The sequence below is a fragment of the Enoplosus armatus genome, chromosome 14 (assembly GCF_043641665.1).
Source record: "Enoplosus armatus isolate fEnoArm2 chromosome 14, fEnoArm2.hap1, whole genome shotgun sequence".
Taxonomy (NCBI): domain Eukaryota; kingdom Metazoa; phylum Chordata; class Actinopteri; order Centrarchiformes; family Enoplosidae; genus Enoplosus; species Enoplosus armatus.
This window is the reverse complement of record NC_092193.1, coordinates 6,929,557-6,957,092: the sequence shown is the minus strand read 5'-3', so window position 1 is coordinate 6,957,092 and position 27,536 is coordinate 6,929,557. Positions and strand designations below refer to the sequence as shown.

The 27,536-nt window shown below is 40.4% G+C and overlaps 1 protein-coding gene across 1 annotated transcript in view; it reads left to right on the top strand.

The window, feature by feature from the left end:
• Positions 1–27,293, top strand: part of LOC139296204 (guanine nucleotide exchange factor VAV3-like) — a 44,161-nt gene extending 16,868 nt beyond the window's left edge. The window contains exons 13-27 of the mRNA XM_070918551.1: positions 953–1,038; positions 1,298–1,430; positions 4,183–4,292; positions 6,462–6,563; positions 7,122–7,213; positions 7,850–7,872; positions 8,491–8,515; positions 10,405–10,535; positions 13,788–13,853; positions 14,101–14,135; positions 14,286–14,402; positions 18,139–18,226; positions 19,497–19,626; positions 26,404–26,567; positions 27,252–27,293. Coding sequence (XP_070774652.1) covers positions 953–1,038; positions 1,298–1,430; positions 4,183–4,292; positions 6,462–6,563; positions 7,122–7,213; positions 7,850–7,872; positions 8,491–8,515; positions 10,405–10,535; positions 13,788–13,853; positions 14,101–14,135; positions 14,286–14,402; positions 18,139–18,226; positions 19,497–19,626; positions 26,404–26,567; positions 27,252–27,293 — 1,344 coding nt within the window. The remainder of the gene's footprint in view (positions 1–952; positions 1,039–1,297; positions 1,431–4,182; positions 4,293–6,461; positions 6,564–7,121; positions 7,214–7,849; positions 7,873–8,490; positions 8,516–10,404; positions 10,536–13,787; positions 13,854–14,100; positions 14,136–14,285; positions 14,403–18,138; positions 18,227–19,496; positions 19,627–26,403; positions 26,568–27,251) is intronic.
• The last annotated feature ends 243 nt before the right edge of the window (positions 27,294–27,536 follow it).

The following is a 27,536-nucleotide window of genomic DNA, read 5'->3' as shown; positions in this document are numbered from 1 at the left end:
AAAGTTAAAGTCTAAAAAAAACCTTATAACAAGCTTAAATGAGCTTCTACCAGCCAAAGATAATGTTTACAGCAACTACATGTCTTCGGCTTCAGCATGGAGTACAGTAAACTCTGTCCCAGGGCCATACACAGCACACCACAAGCGTATCATATGGGAGGTAGAATATATGGAACACACATCACACATAAGGCGAGAGATGCCCTCACCAAGCGCGGTAATAAGAAAGCAGAACGTGAGAGAAGGTGAGACACGGTGGCAAAAGAAGAAATCAGTTGACAGAACCTGTAGCAGGTTGAAAAACAAGTGTGACCAGCAGCAGAGGCATTGTGAGTGAGAGAGCTTGTCAGGTTATACAGACCTTCTCTTTGTGTTGATTGAACCAAATTGGTGACTTGAGTGAATGTCAATGGTGATAACAAGAGTACTTATCAGCTGATGGTGTCTGAACGTTTTGGATTCCTCTACTGAAATAAGTGTTTTTTTCTTTGTTTTTCATCTGGGTTATATTTCAAGTAGTTGTGAGATCTCTTGTGACAAATCTGATAGCATGGTGTGTATCATGAACTATGCATTTCTGGAATAAAAACCATAGAGACAGCAATTTGTTAGAGGTTGCCATACCCCAGAACTAGAAATGAATTCAATAGTTTATTTTCTCAAAAACTCTATTCAATGTTCATGAAATACCCAGATCTTCTTTTAATAAATGAAGTAGACGGTGTGGTGAATCCCAGCTCTGCATCAAAGTGTCAGTTTTCAAAGCTTCAGACAAATGAGACATTAATTGTGCGAAAGATGCTTAATGCTGGAAATGTGTCCCTAGTGACAAATTTGAACTGAGTTTGAATTATGCTTTGGACTAGTGTGGATTACTAATTGATGCATTTATTTAATATATAATTCATACATATTCCGTATTAATTTTAACCCCCTCTTATCTCACTTTCAGAATCAGCCTCTAATCAGCTATGGTCGACCAAAAGGAGACGGAGAAGTGCGCATGGTCTCCAGCATTGACAAGAGGAAACAAGACAGGTTGTTCTAATTCATTGTCCTGAAAAAGAAATTAGGATTGCAGACAGAGAAAACACACATGAAATGTTGGATGTAACTTACTTATTTCCTACGCAGCTGTCTGACTACAGGTGTGCAAAGATAACATATTCTGCTAAACACACAGTAAAAACAGTATGTGAATAAAAAAAATAAAAAATCTGAACCCTCAACATAAGATAATGAATATACAAAAGTATAATGATAGAACATTATGACACTCTGTCTTCTTATTTTACAGACACATCTTTTTATTTGACGTGGCTGTCATCATCTGCAAGAGAAGAGGAGACAACTATGAGATGAAGGACATACTCGACCTCAACTACTTCAAGATCACAAACAACCCCACCTCTGACAGAGAGGGTAAAAAGGTCAGCTGGCTGGGAGAACACAATATACTTCTAGACACTGCACTTGTATATTAGTATTTGTGCACTTTGCATATCACTGAATATTGGCTCTCTATCTGTATCGACCTCACATTTTGATTCGTTTTACGGCACCAGTAAACTAGACTACTGTATGGAAATGTTGCTATTCAACATCTGTTTGGCTGTAGATTTTATCGCAATCTATTGTAATCTAGAATGATGTCCCCCTCCTCTCTGGTGTAGGGTCAGTGGTGTTTTCTCCTTTTCTGGAAAATCCTCATTTAGAAACCTGCATGGCTCCCTTTTGTCACCCCATACAGTTTATACAGTATGTTATTTTTCGCCTTGTGGGAATGTTTCGCAGGCCGTATTGTAGTGGAGCGGACTTGTTGATGTCTTGTTGATGTATGCCCACAGATGGTGTCTTCTCACTCCGGTGCTGATTGCTAATGTGAAACTGACGGCTTGCCAGAATGGGATGGCTCTGTGTTTTTTATTGAAGGGACTCCATTATCTTCCTCATTTACTCTATTGTGCAATCATGATGTGTGTGTGTTTGGGTGTTGTGTGGGACATGTGTATGGCAGTGATTGGTATTTAACATGTGTGGTCATGGTCTTTACGTGTTCTTTGGGATTATGTGTGTGTTTTGGCGTTATTCAGGGTCGTCTAACATTGTTTCTAGAAAAACAATCTTGCAAACATGAAATGGCAAAAACCTTTATTTTTCTCCCGCCTACCTTCCAACATTTTGCTGCACAAAAAGACATGTTTAACAGAAACACAGAAAAAGACAAATATTCACAGACATACAGATTCGGTGTAACTACATCCACCTCGGCACACATGCACACACCCACAAACACACACACACACACACACACACCGCAGGACAGAGATGCTAATGTCAGGTGATGAATGTGCGCAGTCCTCCAAGGCTGCTTACAGCTATATATCATTTTCTGCTAAATGAAACTTCAGAGTGTGAATGTGGTGCCACTGAGCACCCACACAGTCATCAATGATTTAACACTCAGCAGAGCTCTAAAACACTCAGGACATTGCAGGGCTGGCCAATCACTGACGGGTAAACCCTACCACTTTTCCTGTTATTAGATATGACACAACAAGCTGGGACAGATTAGGGTGGCGAAAGCCGAGAGGTTTGGGAATTGATTGAAAATGGTTCCCAAATATGCCCATAAGCAAGGCATTTAACCTCTAAGTGCTGCAGTGAAGTAGATATTTGGTGGCCCGCTGTGAATATGTTGCTGAAGAGAAAACAAGAAAGCAATATCTGTTATATTTTACATCCAGAAGTTTCCTAAAATCGATATAACACCATAGTTGAGGTCTAAAAGTTTTGGTGGTGTTTCTATATTTAGGATGTATTTGGAAAAGAAAGATCGAACGCCGTCCTTGCTTCCTTTGAGGCAGATTAGCAGACTCTGCCTCACTGTCATCACAGCTTAAGTCCTCTTTGGGCAGAACTCTGGTTAAACTCTCATTTCTGCTGCTCTCTTGACGTTGACAAAAAACAGCAGCCAACACACTCTGGGTCTGTGAGCCTGGTGCCACCAAGACACATGAACTAAAGCCGGTGAGGACTGATGACAGCGGAGAGTCAGACGAAGTCATCTTTGCCTGTTGTCGTTGTAGGAACTGAAAAAAGTGGATGATTGGCATGGCTGTAACTTTAGGGTTGGATCAACATAATGGGTGTTTGAGTGGCTAAACATAAGGAGCTGAATTATACTAAAATCAGGCCTTACGATATTTTGTAGTTGTTTTGAGGTCGCCATAAATCAGACTAGACAATTAGCCCCTTCATGTGTCTTGGTCTGATTGGACACACTGGTACATGTTTGACAACATAGTAGATAGCGATCAAAGAAGGGGGTCTCTATCGTGCTGGTATTGTGTAGTTTTGTGCATTGTTTGAGATATGTCAGTGACATTTTAGGATCTGTGAAAGATTGGAACTGAAAGTCCCACAACTACAATATAATTTATTACTTTCTGTGGTAATTAACCAGCTAGTTAATGTTGCTACATAGCATTGTTTGACATTTTGGGAAATACTCGCCTCACTTTCTTGCCAAGAGTTAGATGGGAAAATTGATACTACTCTCACGTCTGTGCAGTAAATATGACCGACAGCAGCTGGTTAGCTTAGCACAGAAACTGAAAAAAGTGGCCAAAGGCAACAAAATCTGCCTTCTTAGAGTTTCCCCCTGTTCTCAGTCTTTATGCTAAGCTAAGTTGATTCAAATGTATAAAAGCATTGAATCAAACTGCAATTACACATCTTTTTTCTTGTATATGTTTTCTTTTCTTAACAGCTTTTATACAGCTATTTTTTAACAGCCACACCACAAATAGCATTTGGCCATCCTCCAGTCTTTGAAAAAGTGCACCTATTTATGTAACTGCCAGTTGCAGAGTATCAGGCACTGTTTACACTTACATAACAACCTACCATGGGCATTAGAGATTTATGACACAAATGAAAAGAAAAGCATGCAAACTCTTAAAACAGAGACAGCGCAGTTTGAACTCAGATTGCACTTACTGTGAACTATCAGTGCTAACCACTGAGCCACTGTGCCACCCACCATTGAAAGTGTACATTCTGCGTGATAATCATTACAGTATAAATTTAGCTGTGGAAGTAATAAATATGCAAATGTACATATGCATTCATGAGAGAATGCATGCAGTTTGATTGCTGTCTTCTTCCTGACCTCCACAGTGGTGCTACGGGTTCTACGTGACTCACCAGCAGGGGCACACAGGCTTTGAACTCTTTTTTAAGACCAGAGAGCTGAAGAAGAAGTGGCTGGATCAGTTTGAGATGGCCATGTAAGTACACGAAGACATGAACACCACAGTCATGACAGTTTTGTCGTCAATGCAGAGGGCCAGTGTGTGTATCCTAGGAAAAACAAACTGTGTATGTGCATGGGTGTGTATGGTGTTTATTTGTCTTTTGTTTGCGTGCATGTTATTCCAAGGCCGAGAGAGGTGTTGACTCTTTCATGTACACTGTTTGATCAGGTTTTTGCTGTAATCAAGCACACACTGCTGACAACAGTACGATAACACGCACACACACACACACACACACACACACACACATTAAACATAAACTGTTCCAAAGAACTGCAAAACTACAAAGAAGTCACTCTGCCTCGATGTTTCTTCAAATCAGTGCTTTATGGAGGTATATCTTTTGTATTATTTTGTAACAGTGGGAGGTTTTTCTCAGGCAGATATCCTGCCTGTATCCTTTGTTATGTTGATTCGGGAGAATACAGTGTTGTTTTGACGTTACACTCTGATTGACTGAACAAATGCTTTTGTGTTTGGGGTGGATATGTATGAAAACATCCCTGATATGCATGCTGACTACCTGCTATGGCCTTCCTGAATACATTTTCCCTTCTCATATTGTGCTGGATTAAACTTGATGTGTGCACTGTAGCGAAACAATGCAGTGTGTGGGGACGTACATTAAAAAATGTGCAATTTATGTGCCTTACTTTCTCTAACTTGAACTGTAAGTTGTCACATGTATGTATGGATTCATAAATGACCACTAGCACCTTGACACCTGCTCAAAGCTTCATGTGTAATTTCCAGAATGTAAACCAGAAATAACTATTTTTCACACCCTTCTTAAGACTGTTATTTTTTCACAGATACAGGGTTTGTGTTTGAAAACAGATATGTGTGCCTCTGTGCATTGGGTAATGACACCAGAAGGGGGCCATTCAGAAAGTGAAAATTGTACCTGCACAGAGGATGTGGGCTCCTGATGAAGGACTCACTTATGGGAGCACTCAGTTTAAGTGGCTTCTGGATGGTGGGTTCCATACAAAAAGACATTTTTGCGTCGGCCGTGTTTGTTCACATGCCAGAAAGGCTGCTTATTTCTGCTATGCATGTTTCCCCTCTCACGTTTGAACACGTGCAGCTCAAAATTGGATTTGAGCAAGTCCTCTTCATTTACAAGTACACATTCACTGGGGGTAAAATTGCTTTTATTTCCGATTTCTGAAGGAATTAATTGCAGATTTTTTTTGCCACATCAGAGTTGTTTTATTCAGTTTTGTATATTGAGTAAATTGAAAGAAAATTGTACCACTGAGACACACAAACCCAATTACAACATGTTTTTAGCCATGCTATCAACATCACTCAGTCATTACACCATTTTGGTCTCGTCTGAAATATCTCAACAAATATAGGATGGGTTGCCATTCAATTTTGAACAGACATTTATGTCTCCCTCAGGATAATTGTATTAGCTTTGGTGACTTTTCATCTCTTTTTGTCCCATTTTGTCTCTCTTTTTTGTCAAATACTTAAACTAATTACATTGCCATCAGCCTCAGCTGTACTTTTTGTTCAGTGCCAATTAGCAAATGTTATCATACTGCAGTAACACGCTAAAGATTGTGAACATGGTAAACATTATAACGTCAGCATGCATTGTCATTTTTAGCATGTTAGCATGCTGACTTTAGCATTTAGCTCAAAGCACCGGCGTCACAGAGCCACTAGCATGGCTGTAGACTCTAGTTTTCATTTACAGGGTTCGTACAGCTTTTTAAGAGGAAAATTAAAGCACTTTGAAGGTACCTAAACCAAAAATTTCCAGATTCTTGGAGCCTTTATAATCACATCTAAATTGTTACGTTTATCGAATTTTCTTTCCCATTGTCACTTTGTTTATTTTATCAGCTGTTAACTTTGATCGTATGTTTTGATCATGATTATTTAACGCTTGCAGAGACACCATGAGACAAACAAATATGACACCGGGATCGTTTCATTTCAGATATGAAAAGAGTTTTGGTTTACATGAGAGATTGTGTAGATGAAACACCAGATTATGTATAAAGTCAAGCATTTTTCAAGGAGTATATTTGAATTCAAGCATATTTCTAACATTTGAAAACTTTCAAGACTTTGTACGAGCCCTGCCTTCACCATTTTCATTTCATTTAACCGTATTTCCTGTCTCAGATCAAATATCCGACCAGAGAAAGCAAACCACAACACCCACCAGTTCAAGATGCACACCTTTGAGAGGATCACTTCCTGTAATTTCTGTCACCTCTTGCTCAGGTAATATTCAGACATTGTGAACAGACTATTCTATTCTGTTTTGGATGATTACGTAGACCTGATGAAGTTCCAGTAGAGTAAAAATGTGTCTATGTGGGACCACGTCTGAGACAGCGTGAACTTGAACTGTAACTACACACATTGTTCTAGGATAGGAAATCATCATGTGTTATTGCACTGATAGTGTTTTTCTGTTTTTAGAAAAATTTTCAAATCTTTTTCATATTGAAGGTATGAAAGGAACACCATGACATTTTACATTTCAGTCAGTTTTCCTCAGGCACTAGGGAAAATGCGACTTTTGAATTCAGCCTCTCACTTACAAGTGGCTTATTAGCACCGGGTTTAATTGAAATACATAGGGACGACTGACTGTTGGCAGTCTCAGTTTTCAGCAGACAGTATCAGTTTTATGGTTTTGGAAAGCTGAAGGACATTTCTTGTGTCATTTTTCTTATCGTGCAACTGTGACAGAAGCCTGAATATTCAAAATGTCAAGGTGTTTCTCTTAAGGAGGCTGTTATACATGAAATATGTCCTGTGGTTTATTGTGTCCAGGGGCATCTTTAACCAGGGTTATCTCTGTCTAAAATGTGGGCTGGGGGCTCATAAGGAGTGTTTGGGTCGACTGGGAGTCTGCGGGAGAACAGGTGAGATGGAGGCCTCCCAAACTGATTGTGTTTCACTGTTTGGTTTGTAACATGTTATTTTGAAAAGTAATGGCACCATTTCCATGTTATCTGCTGTGCATATTTATCTCCCTCAGAGAATATATCCTAATTATTTGGGGAGGCCTTTCCTCTAGTGCCACCGTCAGGACACAGTTTACATGTATACACACAAAATATCAAAATCTGAAAGGGCAGATTGCCATGAAATTTACTGAGCATATTCAGGCTCTCTAGAGGAGGACCTATTTACATTTTTGGCTCTCCATGAGCTTTCCCCTAGCACCACACCAGATTGCCAAATTGTACATAAGATGTCTAACAGCTGGTATACTATGAAATGTGTTGTAAATATTTATGGTCCCCAAGAAATTAATCTCTTGGGATGCTCCTATGTCAAGCTATAGCTCTTTTTCTGCGGCTATAGTTCGGGTACATTACACTGCTTGAATACGCAGACAGCTAAAGGCAGCTCTGTGGTCCAACGCTGTGGTCTTTATGCATTCAGAGGCGTGATGAGGGCCAGCAGAGGTTGACAGTTGAGGTTGTATGTAAGGAAGCCACCACACACTGATATTGTATTCCTCTCACTGTGTCTTGTCTCTCACCTGACTGCAGATTCTGCCAAGCTGAAGCCCAAGGTAAGACCTGGACTGTTTCTCCTCTTTGACTTAGACACCAAAGCTAACATAATTAGCGAAGCTAACCTAGCAGATATCACAGAGCACACATACACTCAACTATCAACAGGGATACATAAAAGGATTTCGTTACCCATATCAACAATTGGTAATGCTGGTGAACAGTTTGTATTGTGGAATTGCAAAGTGGGAGGAGCTGCTGGTAATGTTTTTACCACTGTATATTCATGTTTGAGGGCTTCTTTTCAATAGTATCCTCAATGTTCCTCATTATAGGACCACAGCACTCTTCTAGATCATTTAGCCTCCCATAGACTGTGTTCAGATATAATCAGTTGATAAATTGAGATGTTTTAAAAGCTGGTGTATATACTTTCCCAACAAGATAAAGTGCTCAGAAACAGAACTCACTCACTTTTTAAAATGGTTAGGCCACATCTAAAGAGTATAACACTCACAGATGATTGTATTGAAGGTATGAGTCATTCCTCAGGTCAGGCTTATCCTGCACCAGGAGCAAGAATGGCCGCACCGTATTTATCAATCTCTTCCTTTCACCGTAATTCTTTCCTTTCTTGCTTTTTCTCTGTCTTGCTTACTTTCTCTCTCCATCTGCAGGAAAGCACAACACCACCAGACCCAGGTCAGTATGGCTTGACCACTTTCCTTTTTCTTGTGAACCTGCTAAGGGGTTTACGTGGTACCTCTTAAGCTGCTTTCATCTCGGTTCTGTAACAAAACAGAAACACAGGCAGAATGAAAAGGAGACGGTTAGTCAGAGGCCAGAGAGAGACCTGGAGGAGATCGATGGTGGTTTAAAACTAACCCTCAGATGTTATCATACCCCCCTCTCATTTTTGATAAAATGTTACTCAACTCTTTTTTTTTTTTTCACGCCCCAAAAAAAACTTGAAGATGTTTTCTTAGAAATGCACTGACAGGAATCTCTCCTGTTCACACAGAGGGTTCAAAGGAGGAAATGAGCAACAACAGTTTCCTCCTGACAAATATATTTGAGTAAGAATAACCAATGAATAATAGGATGCAGAAGGGATCCTTAACCAAAGCACCCCATGCTGTGATGCCTAAACCCAAGACGGCACTGAGATGAATTGGAGTGGGTGAAATCATTATGAGGACCTGGAATCCTGGCAGAAAAGCACTTCCAGCAGTCTATATGCCTCAGCCGCAACCGCTGAGCTGTGCCTTTGTGATAAATCAATTTCCATAAGGGGCTTTATGAAAAAGACATCCGTGCTTATTGTTCTTATTAAAAACATGAATGTGAGATATCCCATTCATCTGAGGTCACCGTCAGCTAATAGTTTCCTCGGGCCTGGTTTGCAGGGGAGCCATGGCTGGAAGGAAGATGTGTCTGATTGTCTGAGGGGGCTAGATGTGTGAGTCGGGGGAGAGTAAGTGGCTGTGTCTTTTAAGATGGCAGGGGTGTTTAGTCTTAGCCTTAGCCGGATGCTTGTGGCTGTATTTGTCTGCCACGCTGAGGAAAGATTGGAGCTGCGGCGTACAGGAATCAAAGAGATGAATTTCCTGCAAGAGTAAATGCCTCCTTTTTTAAGGATGGTGCCATTCTGGCGGTTTAGACCTCAATCAAAGAGACTGTGAGGGCGTCCGCATTCATGTACATGTTAGAAATCAATTGTGCTGAAACCTTTAGGACAATGACAGTAAGGGAATTTGCTTTGTATACAGGATTAGTGCAAGCAATATAAATAATTATTGAAACAAACAAAAAAAGTTCTTACCCACCTCTAGTGATATCTCGTCATGCAGATAGTTTTGGTTTTATTTGCCCATGTTTTGACATATTTGCCTCTGAGATTTCTGCTGTCAACCCAGTGCAATGGAGTTGTGATGGGGAATTTTGTGGGTTTTGCTCAGAAGATTGAAAAAATACATTTAAAGAGCAGCTTAACAGCAATCAAACATCCTGGTTTAACTTTTCACCTTTGCCGCAGTGTCATAGAAGTGTGTTGGCTGTGGTTACAGGTGAAACAGAGAAAACTCTCTTACTGAAGTCAGAGAGGGCATTGAAACGCAGCTTTTAACTCAAAGAAATGTAAATGAAAATGACAGAAAATGCATCAAAATATCTTGTTGTGCATGTAGTCTTGGTAACAGGTGGCTCTAATAAGAATAAGAGACACATTGTACCATTAGAATCACATTTCTAGTTCTGTTTATACCTCCACTTATACGCTTCACCTGGATAAATGTTTGTTTGTGACTGATCAAATGTTCTAACAGCTGGTGTAACTCTACACGTCTAGTACTTAATACTAATACTTAAAATATCTGAGCTTTCGATTGTCGTTATAGCCTGAGCAACACATTTTTTCCTCTCATCAGTAGTGCCCTCTCCCTTATGGCAGTTTCAAGAAGTCTCTCTGTCACACACAGTTACGGCATATGTAATGATGAATCGATCAGGCTACACAAGGTTCCTCTGTATAGGACTCTCTGATAAATGTCTAAAATGCGAGTATAAATGTATTTGTATTCCCTGTCTGCTAGGTTTACCCAGGATGATTGTGATCAGAGACTACAGTGGCATCCCCTATCCCCACTGTGGGCCCCCACTAAGCATTCACGCGGGGGATGTCATTGAACTGATGTTTGCCGACCTGCACAGCTCCTGGTGGCAGGTGCGTGTCACTCAGCTCATCCTCGTTTTATCTCAACATCTGTGACTCTATGAGAAAGTAACATGTTACGGCTCACCGAGTTGGCTCGGTGCACGCAATGTCTTTGCAGTGTCATGTGTTTGAATCTGTGCCGCATGTCATCTCTTCTCTCTTTCGTGCTGGATGTCCCACTGTCTGTCAAAGAAAAAAAAGCAAAAATATATGAATGGGGTGACATCAACAATTTGTCTCCCTTTGGCCATTGTTGTGGCGGTTGTTTATCGTCTTCTCTGTCCTTTCAGGTAAGACATAAATATGACATTATGATGAGGCCAGCGTTAATTAGAAATATCAGTCGAAGATCTGTGTGAACTCCACAGAACCCCAGTTACGTTACAAACGGGGTATCTGTCTGTTCTTTCACTCCTCAGATTGAATCACAGCCTACATCAGATGATCTAACCAATTAGTGGCTTCAGTTGATTAATTGAGGGCCACGGTGAGACAATAAAACAGCAGACACTTCAGCCTCTGGAGGATGTTTTAATGGTGGCGCACAACCTCATGTACAGGCACATTTAGAAACCATCTCACGAGGTCAGCCAACGGTTGACAGCGTTTGACCTTATCTATTTTTGAAAGGATGGCGATTTATCTGGGGTCTTCCAGCAGCCTCCCTAGCTGTTTCTCACTCTGCTTTACGCCGGCATTAAAGCCTCATCCTCCTTCTGGTGCTGCTCCAATCAGACTGCGGTCTTTGCCAACGGCACGGCTGGGAGTTGGCCGTTAGCCTGATTTCCTATGCTCCATGTTTCTCTCTGTTGTGACAGAGCACAAGGTGGAGGCTGAGGGCATGAATGCCAGGAGAGTTCTTGTAAGCCGATAGAACGAGTAGCAGAATGTCACACCGCAGACCTGATGGCACTGCATTGTTTGCTACCATGGTAACCATGTGTGCTGGGAGAGGATAATTAAATTAATTAAACGATAATACACATTTGAGTATTCCTGTCCTGTGCAAAATTATACTGTAATATGGCTATTTAAAGCTCTCCTATTGAGTTTTTGCTACTAGTTTTGAGCTTTAGCACAATGTTTTGAAGTCCCATATTGTTTGTATTACGTGTTCTATCTGTGCACATCAGAAGATGTGTATGCACGGCACGTGCATGGGTTGACAAAATGCAGATTTCTGAAGTGCCCTTTTAAGGCAGAGAGCAAAGAGACACTGAGAAAAAAACAAGAAATGAGGGTAAAATACAGTATATACAAACAAAATGTGTTCTTTCAGCTTTCTTGTACATTTGAACAAATCTATTTAAGCGAATGTACTTTTATTTGATTTTTCATGTTAGCTATCTGTCTCCATTACTATTACTTTTTATGTCAAAATCAATATAATGAATTAATCTGCAATTGAATACATTTGAATATGTGATTAAAAGGTAGCTTAACCATACCAAATCACATTAACTCCACTAGAGTCAGAAGCAGAGATGGCAGTTTTAGTCAGATTTAGTTACATGGAATAACAAACTGAACATAAGATGTTGGTTCATCAAAATGTATATTTTTCAATAACGGATAACAGCTAGGGAAAAATAAGTAAGCAAATTTAGTTTTAGCCTTAGCTGCTCTGCTAGCCATTTGTAATTCACCAGCTAGTTTTCACTTGATACAGCCTACTTGCTGGAGCTGTCTGGTCGACCGTCTATCTATGCAGTTTGGCTTGATATTTAGCTCTGTTTTGTACTTACTGCCAATTTTACATTCTGTTTTCACAGAAATTGTTCATTTCTATAGCATAATATTTTTTTATATGGTAAAACACCCACAAAAAAGTCAGATTCCAGTTAGCCTATTGTGCTTTGGCTTTCGTAGAGTGTCACTGTATCAATTATGATCAAAATGCTGTTTAAATATATTCATAGTTTGGAGTCTGTGTTCAGGTGGTAAAGATTCACATTTCTGCGAAAATTCTGCAGAGTGTGGTAATTCATATCAGCAGTTAGTGGCAGTAATGAGCTTTAACATGTAGGATGCAGTAATAAAAGACAACAATGTTAAGAAGACTACAATCTGATATTAACAATACAAGTTTCAAAGCATACAAAATAAGGCTGTAAAGTGTTTTCAACAAGTTTGTTAGGTCTTACGGTCACACACAATGTTTTGGTGAGAAACACGGAATCTGAACAAAACTGTGTTTGTTTACAATGAAAGCTCCACAGGGTAGCTTTAATCTTCAGCGTTCCCAGTGGCGCCAGAGGATGGAATTACAGAACACTGAGAATTCATATCCCCTGTTACCCAGGAGGCAATTATCCCCCATCCCACTGGCAGAACAATACAATCAATCACCGTAATTTCATTTGATCCTTTGGCTGCTGCCTGTTTATGCCAACAGAGTAATAAGTTTAATCTTTATCATACGCTTATCGAAGGCATAACAAATAGAGAGGGGCTCTCAAAAAACCTTTGATGAAATGTTATTACACAGAATGAATCATAGAGATGGGTAAAGATTCGCTTTCCAATCTAGTTACTGCCAGGGCTTGCACGGTCCCAAAAAGCATTTCATACTCTAATAAAGAGGAGGGAGGAGGAAAGCATAAGCAGGGCAGGAAGCTGAATGAAGAGCTCCACATGCCCTCAACAGTCACTGTCTTCTCAGATTGACTCAATGGACTTCAAATTGACCTCAAACTCAGAGCTGGAAACTCAAATTATCTTGAGCTTAATGTTAATATATATGCTTATTACTGTTTACAAGATAATGTACATGACAGAATTACATTTATCACACTGAACATCTATGTAAGTCTGTATGAAAATTAAGTAATTTGTTTAACCAATTTGGTTTATTTAGCTGGAGAAGAAAGTCTGTCTACACTATGTTTGTTGAAGGAATTAATGATTTTCATATAAAGCTTGTGTTTGCTTGAGGCGGGTCAGCTAAAATGCAATTGTTAGTCTTTAGTGCGAGCCAGAGAGCTCACGCTGTTTGGATATTCAAAGACTAGAATAAGATCCATTATTTAGTGTTAAACGAGGCTCTTGTTTTGATGCAGTACAAATCTAACTGCCGGCAGAGTTTGAACCATAATTAACTTGGGCTGCAAATTAGATGCACTGCTTGTTGTGTGCTAATTGCTGAGGATTTATTGAAGCGAATGTGGGAGGGGAAGAGAAAAGGAAGAGAGAGAGGGAGAGAGAGGGAGGTGTAGTTGCTCCCAGACACATAATGCGATTAACAGCCAGTTACCATTGCAGGGCAAAATTCTGGCGACAAGCAAGATTGGCTTCTTTCCAAGTGACGCTGTGAGGCCTTGCCCATGTGTAAGTGTGCATATTTTTCGTAATCAATAAGACACATTTATTGTGATTACAATGCATTCAGTGGATAATGGCTACTATTGATGTCTTAGCAAAGGAATGTAGTGCTTTTCAATTGCACTTTTTCACTGTAGAAGACTGATTTTAGCCATTAGATGTGGCTTGAATATCGCATTACCACAAATGACCTCCACCCCTCGGTATCGACTCCATTAAGACACAAAATAACCGCAATTCTTTTCCATGCCAGGTTCCAAAACCTGTCGATTACTCTGCCCAGCTCTGGTAAGCATTGAAAACAAATGACTGTAGATTGCTAGCAATAACCACAAGTGATTCTTACTCTATTTTATTGATTGTATTGACTGTTCTCGTCCTTATGTTCAGAATGATTGATTGCAGTGTAAGTGCAGTAGTTGTTCACGGGTGGTTCAGGTTTGCAGGGCCTATGGAGAGATACCAGGCTGAGGTGGAGCTCCTGGACCGGGGAAACAGCACCTATCTGGTTCGACACAGGAGTAAAGAGTGCACTGAATACGCCATCAGTATAAAGTAAGTGACATGGCGGCTTGTTTTTCATTTATTTCCATTCTAAATCTCCTACAGTTTGCACTCACTACAGTTTTACCAAGAATGGCGGAACAAACACAACACATGCCGTCAGCAGCAGTCTTGTGGGCAAAAACACCTTATTGTGAGAGGCGAGAGGCAAAGAACCATTCAAGCAAGCAAAGTGCCCACATGCAAATAACAGCTCCGTACAACAATGGTGCAGTATCTGAAAACAAACAGCTCATCAAATGTTAAAGTGGATGGTCCACAGAAGAAGGAGATCATGCTGTGTTCCACTCATGTCAATGAAAAACCAGACGTTATAGTGACTATGGAATCATCAAAAGCCACAACTGAAGAATAAAATGGTCTGATGAATCACAGTTGATGCTGAAATTCAGGTAGTGGGGGACAGAATTTGGTTTAAAGGGTTGTTTCCCCCAAATTACAAAAAAATAACGTGTTTTTCCCCTCATGCCTTGTGGTGTCAAGCTAATTGTTTTGCCAAGGTTTTGAGGTTTCTGTCTCAGAGCTTTAAGTCTCTAAAGAAACCTGCACAACTAGAAGAAGTACCAAACTCAGTGTTCAATAAACATGAATGGATTGTGGACCACTTTTGCTCCAGGCTTTGCACTTTCAGAGTTATTTTAAAACTTGCAGTACAATGGGTCGGCAAACATAGGCTACTCATGAAGTTACCACAGTAACTTTAGTTCATATAACGTTAGCTAATCGCTTTAGCTAATGTGTGTGGGATAAACATCGATATGGGCAAGTGGTGGACATATCAATGCTGCTTATTACATTCATGATTTAGTTTGTATTTCTTTTTCGTTGCCTTTGCAGTGTAACATTACACCCCAGTTGACGCTAAAGTTTGGCTGAGGTTGCGTGTGAATACATGCTACTGTTTTTAGGTATGTAAACACCTGAAAAGGGACAGTATAATCATTATATAAGTGCATTTCAATTATTTTACCACTGTATGTGTGGCAAGTGGTCAGAGGTTGAAAACCATCCCCATTTAATAACTTATTTATGAGAAAACAATGAATCAGCCATTGTTCATGGACACACTTCCACCCTTCAATATGGCCCTTGAAAAATGCTTTTCAGTCATTATTTACCCTGGACAATTCTCAGGCCTCGCTGTGAACTGTTTTCATTTGAACTACTTAGCACAGAAAAAATAGTCCCTCTGAAAACTGTTAACAGTGAGGTCTGTGTCTATTTCTAGAAAGGGATGTTGCTGTTTTGAATTTATTCTGTTCTGAAATTGTCATTTTCAATGCTCTGAGCATCAAACGTGAAATTCTGCCTCTATTACATTGAGGCACAGGTAGAAAAGATAAATATTCCTTTACCTGGGCAAAGAAAACCCAAACTTTCTGCATGGCTAGACACTAGAGGTAAGTGAGAAAATGTTTTTTCTAATTTGAGTGTCAGCCCTTCCTGTGTGAATGGCGCAGGCTTCATTTGAACCTTACATCATACCTAAACATTGTTGCCGTTAATTTTAGCTTTCTTTGATGGCTGGAGTCCACACATCTCAGCTGAATGCAGTATGGGGAAGAGGTGGAATTGGATGATCTATTTTACCATCTATCTATTGTCTGTCTCTTCAGACATATGCTCAAGGAGAGCCTGATAGCTTTGCATCATATTATTTGCTGCTCAGTCTTAGAAATGTATTTCAAAAGAAAGCCAGCAACATCCTTGAATTGTAGATAAAACATCCATTCCTTTAGGCCTCAATGAATGGCTGCTTTATCTGCAAGTTGAGTGCCTCTGTATTCCTCTTTTGAAATACACTGTCCATTTCACTAGTGAATATCTTTCAGGCTACATCAAAGCTTGTTCTTTTAAAAAAGAGAAAGGACTATCGAGTCCTCCTGACCTGGCGTGACAGCTCCAAGAGATTATAACGATTGAGGGTGCACTCTGAAATAGTGTTTGGATGTTAAGACTATTTAGCCAGTGACACGCCATTCCAGCCCATTTGGTTTGGTGGACTCATACCGTCTCTCATTCAAAGCTTTGATGTACGGGGCCAGTTTCTGAACACTCCAATCCTAATTGCCTGTCTCACTGCTTAAGATCATTATCAGGATGGCCGTTTGAGATAATGGAGCTTTATACAGAGAGCAGCTAGTAATCAACTGGAACTGTCTAATGTCAAACACTATGAGTTGTCAGTTTGTGTGTATGTTTGTGTGTTGAATGATGTTTGTGTGTTTGTGCTGCCTCAGGAGCCTATACAGTAGAAGGAAAGAAGGACTCACCAAAACAAGATTCATCTGTCTCCATGTGTTATGCACCATATAATTTAACACACATCAATAATGTATTACTCACCATACATTCATAATGTATCAGTGAATTTGCAACATGACCATATTCTTCTCATCCGTTATGCACTGCATTGGGAGATTTACAATGCGGATCTATCTCCAGTGTAACTTGCACATCACCATATGGGAGACATGCAATATACTGCTGTATATTGTGCTCGCAATTGGCTTGACAGCACATCCCCACTTGTGCCTACAGTATGTATGTACTGAACAGTGTGTGTGTATTTTCAAGGTTGGTCCGCATTACTTTCCAACAAAGTACTTAGCATGAGCTATGACAAGACTCACATGAATCAGGCCTATAGCATACACTCTCAAGTCCTGTACGGTAAGTTTTGCAGTCAGTTGTGATACATTTTTCTTTCTTAGGTTAAGTGAGCACTTTAAATGGCGTCTTCCAGGATATGGGTGCTATGTACATAAAAGAAATTACACAGAAAGGGAAAGAAATGCCTGTGATAATTATGTAAAACATATTTCAAAAATGTGTCATTAAAAAACAAGCTTAATGTGTTTCTACATCATTATAGTGTCGTTATAGCTTGAGTATTATAGACACCTGTTCTTCTACCAAGTAGTGATTGGCTGATTAGAAGCAGGTGTGGAGAGAACAACTTAATATACAAAAAAAGATATTGTGTCAGCTGATGTATATAATGAATGATGTTAACGATTCCTTTGTTTATACCTGCATTGTGTCCCAAAACCATAAGACATATTAATTAAATAGTTGAATGGGTTGTTACCATACAACACAATATATTATCCATACAGAGTTTACAGGCTTTATTTGTTCAGACAGAATTTTAAAGTCAGTTTAACATACTCTCAGTTTTCTTTGAGAGTTTTAAGAGTTTTTGACTAAATCAGTCGTTCCCAAACGGGGTTGTACCTGAGAGAAATCTGAGGGGCCACAAGATGATTAAACACTTTTCTGTTACACAAAATTATGTCTTTTCTCTCTAATTTCTCGCTTTTCTCGTTAAATACTGGACACTTTTAGCTCTAAATGCCTCTAAAATATTTGAAATGAAACACTCTAAGTAGGAAAACCACTGTTTGGTATAACACAAGTAGACATTGCTTCATTTTAAGGGTGAAAATGTTGGAAACCACTGATAGAGTATGAATTGATCTTACAGGGTAAAACTGGATAATCCCATGAAGCTTCTATTATTATCTTATGTAAGTGAATTGGATCTGATTTCCACAGCAGAGAAACCCCATGGTGTTCTTGTCAAGACAAAGTTGCTTTGCTCAGCGCAGCATGGTAACCGACTGTCAGCTCAGACAGACCTTCGTAATGATTCACCATAGAGACTGGATTGATGTGGAAGCATGTATAGTTGATTAGCAGCCTATCTCTTATTCATCCTCCACAGGTTCAACGATAAAGTCAAGCACATTAAGATTCTGACCAAGGATTGCTGCTTTTACATCGCTGAGAGCCGGCTGTTCAAGACTGTGCTGGTAAAGGTTTTAACTTTGAATGGATTTTTTTGTGCCCTGTAAACTACTGTAGCATTAACGAGTATAATCATTTTGCTACTTCTGCAGCACTCTCTTGAGATAAACTTAACTTTTGTTTTGTACAATGATAAAAAATATGCCTGCTAGTGTTTTCTACATTTGTGTACGCACTCACACAGCCAGAAGTATGAGGTGCCAAATGGGACAAAAGACGAGCAAAAATTGCAAGAGGAATGATGAGATGCTGAAGGACTGTTCTTGTGGTGAACCATGAAGTGCCTCTGTTTACTCATTCTAATTCTATTTCACATGATACAATGCATTGTATCATGTGAAATAGATGCATGATTTCATTGAAATTTAAAACCTGTATGCTGTTTGCTGAAGAGAGAAAACTGCAAAATGCTAAACTGTATTATTGTATTCGAAGAGCGATACATGTTTCATAACTAGATAAGGCTGTCGACCTGCTAGTAAAGAGGGAAGTAGGAAACTCTTATTTTGAAGGCAGCACAGTGGAAAAATAATTGACAGTAATCAATCAGGAGCAAGGCCGCCCACAGGTGGAACATTAAATGAGTGCTACAACCTGGAAATAAGTTAGCATTTTTACACTTCTGGTTCCCTCGTCTCGAAGTCTGTGGGTTTTTTAAATGGGTTTTTGGTTAGATGCCTGAAATAAGGCCTGTGGTTAACACAAGCTTAAGAGATTTTTCGCGTTTTGTTCTACAACATTAAACAGCCCACTCGCAAATAGTAACAAGTGGCTAAATGAGACTACAGTGGCTGTCAGGGACAGTAAACTTCTTCACGCCGAACAAAGAAACTCATCTACTCACTACTGTGGTGTAGTTTGTTTATAGCCTGACGTTAGCTTTTTTACTTCTGCCGATTGCATTTACACTATAGAAAGTTTGCCGCAACTTTCGCTTGTCTTTTGTCCAATTGGCACCTTATATACGCAAGGGCATGTTGTAAGCAACTGCCTTTGTAATTGTATGGCCGTAGCTAATATTAGCTTGTTTCCAGTACTTGTACTTGCAATGAGCAGATAGAAAGATATGTGGTGGTTAGTTGCACTGCTCAGAAACACTTCCTCAGTACTGGCTGCTGTTGTATTGTCAAGATCAAACAAGCAGCTCCTCCCTAACCAACCTTCCCACGTGCTTTGCTTTCATTTCTATACATTTGTACACAATACCTTCTAGCTTTACCCTGCTTTATCATTGTTAAAGGTATGTTTTTTCTGTATTGTGCTTGTCTTACACAGGACTTGGTGGAATACTACAAGCAGCACTCTCTGAAGGAGGGTTTCAGCAATCTTGACACCACTCTGCAGATCCCCTATAGGGAACTGTCCAATGGAAACATGCCCAGGGCCATTACCAAGGCTGGCAATGGTGAGTCTGCTTCACAAACATCCCTCCCTGAGACGATCAGTCTGACAGGTGGAAATGCTACCAGTTCAGATCAGATCTTGATCCAGTTATAGTTCAAAGTAATTCTGAGCATTTGTTTTGACCTGTTTGGAGTACCGGAGGGGTGAGTTTTCCTGCAACAGTTCAGTTCAGAGAAACTAAGGTGAGTTGTTTTTCCCTGGGAAGGTTGGATCTATATGACCGAAGCAGTCAATGGAAACAACAGTACAAGCTGAGGGCAGAAACAGTGTGCTGAAAGCAGTATCTCACTTGCTATATTTTGTTATTATTGGCCAGCTGATGTACTGTATGCTAAAAAACTGTAGAAAAATGTCCCTGCTTACATTAAAATCATGCTGACAGAGCGTTTGCTTGGTTATTAGACATTCAAGTTCAAACTGTGTCTTAATACCTGAGGCGGTCCTATCTGACGTGTGAGATGTGCTAGAATGCTATTTAGCGCAGCATAATGAGCTAACACGATTTCCTGTGGAACAGGGCAGGGTGGAAGACAGCAGTGCTCCTTGGGAGACGATCCTCTTCACTCTTGCTGGGTTGATCCTCTTTTGTCGTCATCATCATAATGAAGTCAAACACAACATTTTTAGCACATAATGTCATTTAGATTTGACTACATATGCAAGACGTTATCTCCTTATTACATGGGATCAAGACCTTGGTCAGACTAACTAGCAAATAGTGTTTACAGCGTTACGGTTCAATGATGTCAGATGTCAAAGATTTAAAAACAATTGTCAAAACATTTTTGATAAATTGGCTTCACAATAATTCCATGACAATGATCATTTTGTGTCCTTTATTCCAGTTTAATTATTTTCAAGATGTCGTTGATTGTAATCTATCATGCATTTGTTTATTCATGCTAAAATATATGATAAATCAAAAGGTGTCGAAGTTCACACCGCCGAATGATGCATTACTGTCAATGTACATTTAACCTTAAAAAAAATTAAGCAGCACTGTTTTTCGGGAGCTTTTTTGGAGCTTGCGACCAAATCTTTATCGGCAGATGTAGTTTGCCCAGTTGTCATGAAATGCAATTTACATTTTTCCCTTTTTTATGAGAAAATAAAATGAGAATGATGAGAAAATAGAACTAAATATACATTTAAAAAAATGAATGGTATCATTTCAGTAGAGATGGGCTTTTGCTAAATGTGTTCTTGATAATAAGAAAGAATAGAAAAAGAAGAAAAGAAGAAGAATTGAAAGAAATATGATAAATTAATTTTACAGGCAAGACTTAGTGCTGACCCTCTGTGTGATTATTTTATCTGATAGATTCTATACATGTGGCAGATCCCATCCATCTGGGTCGAACTAATATTAGGTGTTCTATTGAAATGCTGTTTTGTGAGAAGCTTTCACAGGTTCAGAATGAAACAAGCACCCAGTATTGTATTGCTAAAGTACCTTCACCATGTGATAAATATAAATTGGTAATTCTTGGCTGTGAGAGGTAAAGCAGCATGTTTGATTTCAACCTGCTGGCATGATCAGGCATGAATAAATCCATTCTTGTGCTTAAGTTCAGTCAATGCGACATTACTGGCCCTCAGAAACAGAAGCAGATGCTCATTCACTCTGAGGAAGCATGCGAAGGAGAAAGAGGAAGGAGGAAGAGGGAGAATAGAGGAAGAGGCAGGTTAGGAAATGGGGAGTGCGAGTGAGAGACAGAGAATGTGGATAGAAATGGACAGTAGAAGGGAAAGACAGGAGAGAGATGGAAAGTAGGGAGCGCAGGAGGAAGAAGAGAGGCAGGAAGAGGTGGGAATTGCAAAAAAGGGAGAGAGACAACAAATGTAGCACACAGTGAGAAAGACTGACGATTGACGTAATAAAGATTGAGAGAGATGGAAGGTAAGGAGAGAGTAAAGAAAAGGAAAGAGGTAGAGATGGGGGTAAAAAGAAAGCACAAAGACCGAATGACTTCATTATTACAGTAAATATATAGCTATTTATGCTGTCTTAGCTTAGAATGGAAACAGGGGGGAACTGCCAGCCTGATTCTGCACCTCTAAAGATCACTAATTAGAATGTATATCCAACCAAATTTGTGTTTTAGGAAGTTGCTGCTCCCGACCCAAAAATGGTTCAGCACATAACTCATGTCTTCCAGTCTTTATGCTAAGCTAATGAACCATCTTTCTGGGTCTAGCTTCAGATTTAGCACACAGACACGAGAGCGGTCTTTTTCTTTAAAACTATTAAACTCAAACTATTTAAAACTATTCCTTTTGCGGCCCAACTCTCCACATTACATTTACACGCGGCTGAGATCCAACACAAGCCAGACCTCCTCCAGATGTGATCTAACTGATCCAATCATATTCTGATAGCAATGTACTCCATGTGCATTTGCACCTTGAATTAATGTGTTTTTCCTTATATAGATAACATATCCACATACAGATGGCATGTTAATACCAGGTGTAAATGGGGTAAAAGAGAGACACACGATACAAAGGGAAGGTATGAGGTAAGAGAGGGAGAGAGCAAAAGACAAAAGAGATAGTGAGAGAGACAGTGAGTGAAAGAAATGGAAAGGAGCCTCGGCAGCTCGCCAGGCTTGGCAGAGAGGTCCCAGTTAGGGCCCAATGCCCCAGGCAAGCACCAGGAGCCTGCTACTCCAAACGTCACACTCTGCACGCTGCTCAGCTCTGAGATGGCTTCACAATTTTCCTGACAGGACATGACATTTCACTTGGGCTGGCAGCAGGGAAAACTGTGTGACAGCCGCCTGCTGACACACACCTGGGGGATACCCCTGGTCCTACTGAGGGACTGCGCCTGTTTCCACAAAACTGGGAAAAGTTTGCAAATATGATCTGATGTAAAAGAGCAGAAAGCAGCTGGAGGTAAACTGTCTTAACTTAAAGAGAGGTGTACGTGTAAACAACAACAGCCACTGAAACAGCAGCCGAGGCAAGCAGACGAACGCTGGAACAAAGTCAAAGTTAGCCCTTTGTGTCTGTTCGGATGTAAAATTCTGCTACATCCTTGTCCCTCTGCCTCTTTTGGCAGCGTCGGTCTCCCAGCACATCAGGCTTCAAAGCAGCTCTGCAAGAGGTGTGTTTGTGCATCGCTGCCATTCACCGCGCTTCCTTCTGTGAGGAAGCCTTGACAGACCCGCCGTTGCCTTAGTGCATTCTGGGATAGATTATTATTGCCTTAAGTCGTCCACCCCCATAGACAGACTTAGTGTGGGCACCGCGTTCTCTGTCTGGTAAACAGCCTCCGTGGAAAGACAGATGTCATGCCAAAACAAAAAACACACACACAAAATGGTTTTAATCTCAAAACAGACACCTCGTAGCAGAGAAAACAGAATGCAAGGCTGAGCAAACAATCACAAGATGCAGAACTACTGAAAAACCGTCCAAACTCTGGAGTAATTTGCCAGGGAGAAACCCCAGCTAGCATCTTTAATTAAGTCTAACTGAGTGCTTTTCGTCTGTGTGTCGTGTGTGAATGTTAGAGCTGGAAATAATTAAAAATATATTCTATTTTTCTTTCAGGCAGATAATGTTGTAGATAAGTATGAGTGTTATTGAGATATACAATTCTGTTGAATGATTATATGTGAATCTGAAAATATTAGAGAAATAATGAAAACATTACAGATATATGTATATACAGGATATTTAGTTTGATTATACTAAACTGTATCAACATGTAGTATCAAATTCTAGTGCTGCTTTATGGTTGTACGTACAGTGCATGTGTACTAATATATTTGCACATACAGTATGTGTTTGTTTTTGCTGTATATTCCTCCTGCAGGTATGTGTATAGTTGTTTGTGTGCACTCTGGTCAGACAAACAGTTGACACATATTGGCCTGCATTTACTTATCCCTGTGGGGGAGAGGAAGAAGGCATGGAACCATATTGTTGTCTTGACAGGAGGTGGTTTTCTCAGTGTGAGGGTCTGCTGGCTCAGATGGGATTTCATATGGGAGCAGAAGTCGTTGGCTCAGCGGCGTGGAGTCCCAGCCGTTACCTTGTCAGGGCGCCGTGCTGTGCCCAGACGTATACTTACCCCCATGCTGCTGCTTTGGCTCACCTGGTCTGAAGCTCAAAAGGTTGTTATTGCTGATTATCATGCAGTATGACCTGGGGGAAAGTTGTAGAAGCTACACTATACAGCCAAAAGTATGTATTGTGTTGGACACCTGATCTTTACACCCATATGTGATTGTTGAACATTTCATTCAACAATATGCTGCTACAACAGCCTTAACTCGTCTGGGAAGACCCTCCACAATGTTCCCATTCAGCCACAATAGCATCAGTGAGGTCGGCTACTGCTGTTGGGCAATAAGGGGACGTCAGACCGAAAACATCCATGTGTTAACAAAACAGAAAGGGGCTGCATTGGTTGGGGCATGTTGCTTCAGTTACCGGTGGGATGATTTAAATCAGCAGGTCCAGTTTGAGTAACAGATCAATGAGTTTGAAGGCTTATCAGAGGCCAAAACATTGTACAGAGGTTTTTGGAAAGTTACCGCCTGGGCTGTGCTTTTTTCATGCAGGGTCGGTCTGAATGCAGCCTATGGCCTGTGTCACAGCGTTTCAGATCATCCCAAAGGTGTTGGATGGGCCGGAGGGCAGGGCTTTGTGCAGGTCTCTCAAGTTCTCTCCCAATCTTGGGAAATCCATTTCCTTATGGACTTGGCTTTGTGCGGGAAAACAAGAAAGGGCTCTCTCCAAACAGTTGTAAGCACACGATAGTCTGAAGTATCATCGTATGTTGCAGCATTAAGACTCACCTTAACTGGAACTAAAGGGCAAATCCCAAATAATGAAAAACAGCCCCAGACCAAATAATGTGAACACGGGCGACTGCATACATTTGGACACATCAATAAGTAGGTGAAGTATGTGTGTTAATTACTCAATACCCACCTTCTATTGGTCAGTGTCACATAAAAATCATGTGCCAGGTGAAATGACAGATTCACTGTTTTGCACTGTCTGATGCGGTCCTCCTCTCTCACTCTTCTCTCCCACCCGTCCTTGCTTTTTGCTTGTTCTTTGACTTTGCCAACTTTTTCCCTTTCTCTTTCTTTTACCCTCTCTCACACTCTCTTTCTGTCAAACTTGGGTTTTCTTTGCTTATGTTCTCTCTTTGCTCCCACTACGGCCTGAACCCCCCATCACTCGCTACGTCTCTCTGTAGTTCCTCCTGGCGGCTGCAGCTTTGTTCCTCCCTCCTCCTCGCCTTTCTGGTCAGGTACAGGTACATATTTTCTACTCTCTTTGTCTCTCCCTTGCTATATACCCACATTTCCAGGTTTCCAAAGAAGACTGTCTTGTTTTCCTGTCTCTATTAAATGATATAGTCTAATATTGCGTGGAGCGTAAGAATTGCCATGTGGGGAAAAACATTCACGTCAGCGTCCTATAATTCCAAATCGTAAATATTGTGAATTTCTGACAGCTGTGATATCTCCCACTGAAAATAACTGCATAATTGTCAACAAACTAGTGGCAAAGAGCTGCAAAGCCACCATTGCTGGCATTTACATTTTAATCAAATTTATCATACTTTATAACAATGACATTATCAATTCAGCTAATTAAAAGGGGACATACAGTTTTGTTTGAATGGTTTCACTTGATAATGAATCACAACAAATATGCAACAGCTAAATTAATATTATTTTTTTAGGTGTGTCTACAAAGGCAGTAACCATCTCGTAATAATGAATAAATGCTCCCAACTCAGAATAACGGGGGGGGGGGTTTCCCTTTTTTCTCGTTCTGCCGACATGGCATGAATACAGCATAGTGTATTATGTTGACTTTGTGCCTGTCTTTGTGTGCATGAGCGTATGTATGCATGCATGCATGTGTGGGCTCCAGCGTCCCTGTGTGTGCATCAGGGAGTGGATTTATTCCTTTCATCCAGCATATCTTTGCAGTTGTGTAACCTGTATTTCCACAGATAAGGTAAACAAACCTATGCACACCTGTGTTCACATGTGATATGAGCCCTGACCTGCATGTTTAGGAGTAACCTTGGATAACCCAAATGTGTGAGCTGTGTTGAAAATTAACTTTCAATAAGATCAACCATGACCATGATAACCTATGACCTCTACTGTGTGTTTGGCACCACCAAGCTGGGCAGCTGTATATATTTCTCCTCTCTCTGTGGTTTGGCTTTTATCCTTTGTATGACCCAAGAGTCAAGGCTATTTTCTGATCGTGTCATCCTTACAATGTAGACATTGTCATTTTACTGTGGATAATACCTGTGAGAAATGTGTCCATACCATTGTAAACCGTGGTAAAACTGAGTTTAGTTGAGCTGAGTTTTCTCTCTCATTGTCCTGGTAGTTCCAAAAAGCTTGTTAGTACTTAGTTTGACAAAAGGTTAACACTTTTCTTCAAGGTTTTATAAGAATTTAAAGTTAGTCACCAATCATCCTTGAGGATAACGTTTAGAAAGCCCAGGATTCCAAACCAAAGCCAAGTTCTCCAAATGCTGAATGACATGATGCTACAGATTAGATTGTGCAAAGTGAGAATGTTTTTTTTTCAGTTCAGTTATTGTTATATAAGTTTGAAAACTAGTTAGGTTGCGGCTGAGTGTGATAGTCTTGGTGGACCAACAACAGCAGAGAGCCTCATAACCACAGTTACTGAAATAATAGTTTTTTGTCCATTTGTAGTCAAAGAGTTGCTCTAAGAACTCACATTTAACGGAGATGGCTGTCAATAATAAGACAAGATCTCTTTGTCTCAGTGTTTTCTCCCAGGGTGGTGGGTATCGCAGTTGCACGCTATGACTTCAGCTCCAGAGACACACGGGAGCTCTCCCTGCTGCAGGGAGACGTTATCACCATCTACACCAAGATGTCCAATGGGTGGTGGAAGGGAGAGATCGATGGCAGGGTAGGTCTGCTGTCATTGTGGCAAATGTCTATACACCTTTTATTTCATCTCATGTCATCTGTGCTCTTATCATAAACAGTGGAAACTACTGTAGAATTTCTTTATACATCTATCCTACATTACACATCCAATTGATTGGACAGTTCCCTATTGAGTATCATGCATTAAAATACTGTGGCATAATTCTGCTGTCAGTCAATTAGAATAATAAAAATCTCAGAGGACAGTAAAAAAGAAGTCTTCTTGGCGGTTCAACTGTCCGAGCACCAGAGTTTCAGTGTATGTATTGACCTAAATATTTTAGTGTTTAATTAAAGCTCATTAAGTAATTTTTTGACCAAACAAATGCTTGATATTTGGGTACCTTGGTGCTGCAGGGGTAAAAGAATTGTCGGACATGATTGGGGATCATGTCTTTGGTTTGCTGGGTGGGAAGGGGTAGTATGAAACTGTCTGTGCGCATTTTGCAACCTAGGTGAATCTCCTCACTGTTAGCGCCATGTGTAGACCGAGCCATGAGTGAGAGTTGGTGGTGACAGGGCCTGCAGTGTGGGGACAATTCACCATTCAAAGTTTGGGGAAAGAGGGGAGAGTAGAAAAAGTACATAAACATATATATCCCATGTAGTATTTGTGCAGTTGAGTGCTTCTGCCAGAATAGTATCCTATTTTGCTGCTTTTCAGGTGGGCTGGTTTCCCTCTACTTACGTGGAAGAGGAGGATTGACTGTGCTGGATGAATGACGTCTATTCTATTCAAAGTTGACCACCTCCAGTCAGCGCCATGCTGCTCAGCCACTCTCTGTGCCCTGCAAGTCAGATCTCTTTGATAAAACCAAGGAGGCTCGGACTTAAGAGGAAGCAGCAGCGCCCTCAAAAACCTTCTCCTGCCCTCTGACAGACTCTCACACAGAGCAGATGTCAAATCACAGATTCCAGGAGCGTCACGCCGTATCTCGCCTCTCTGCGG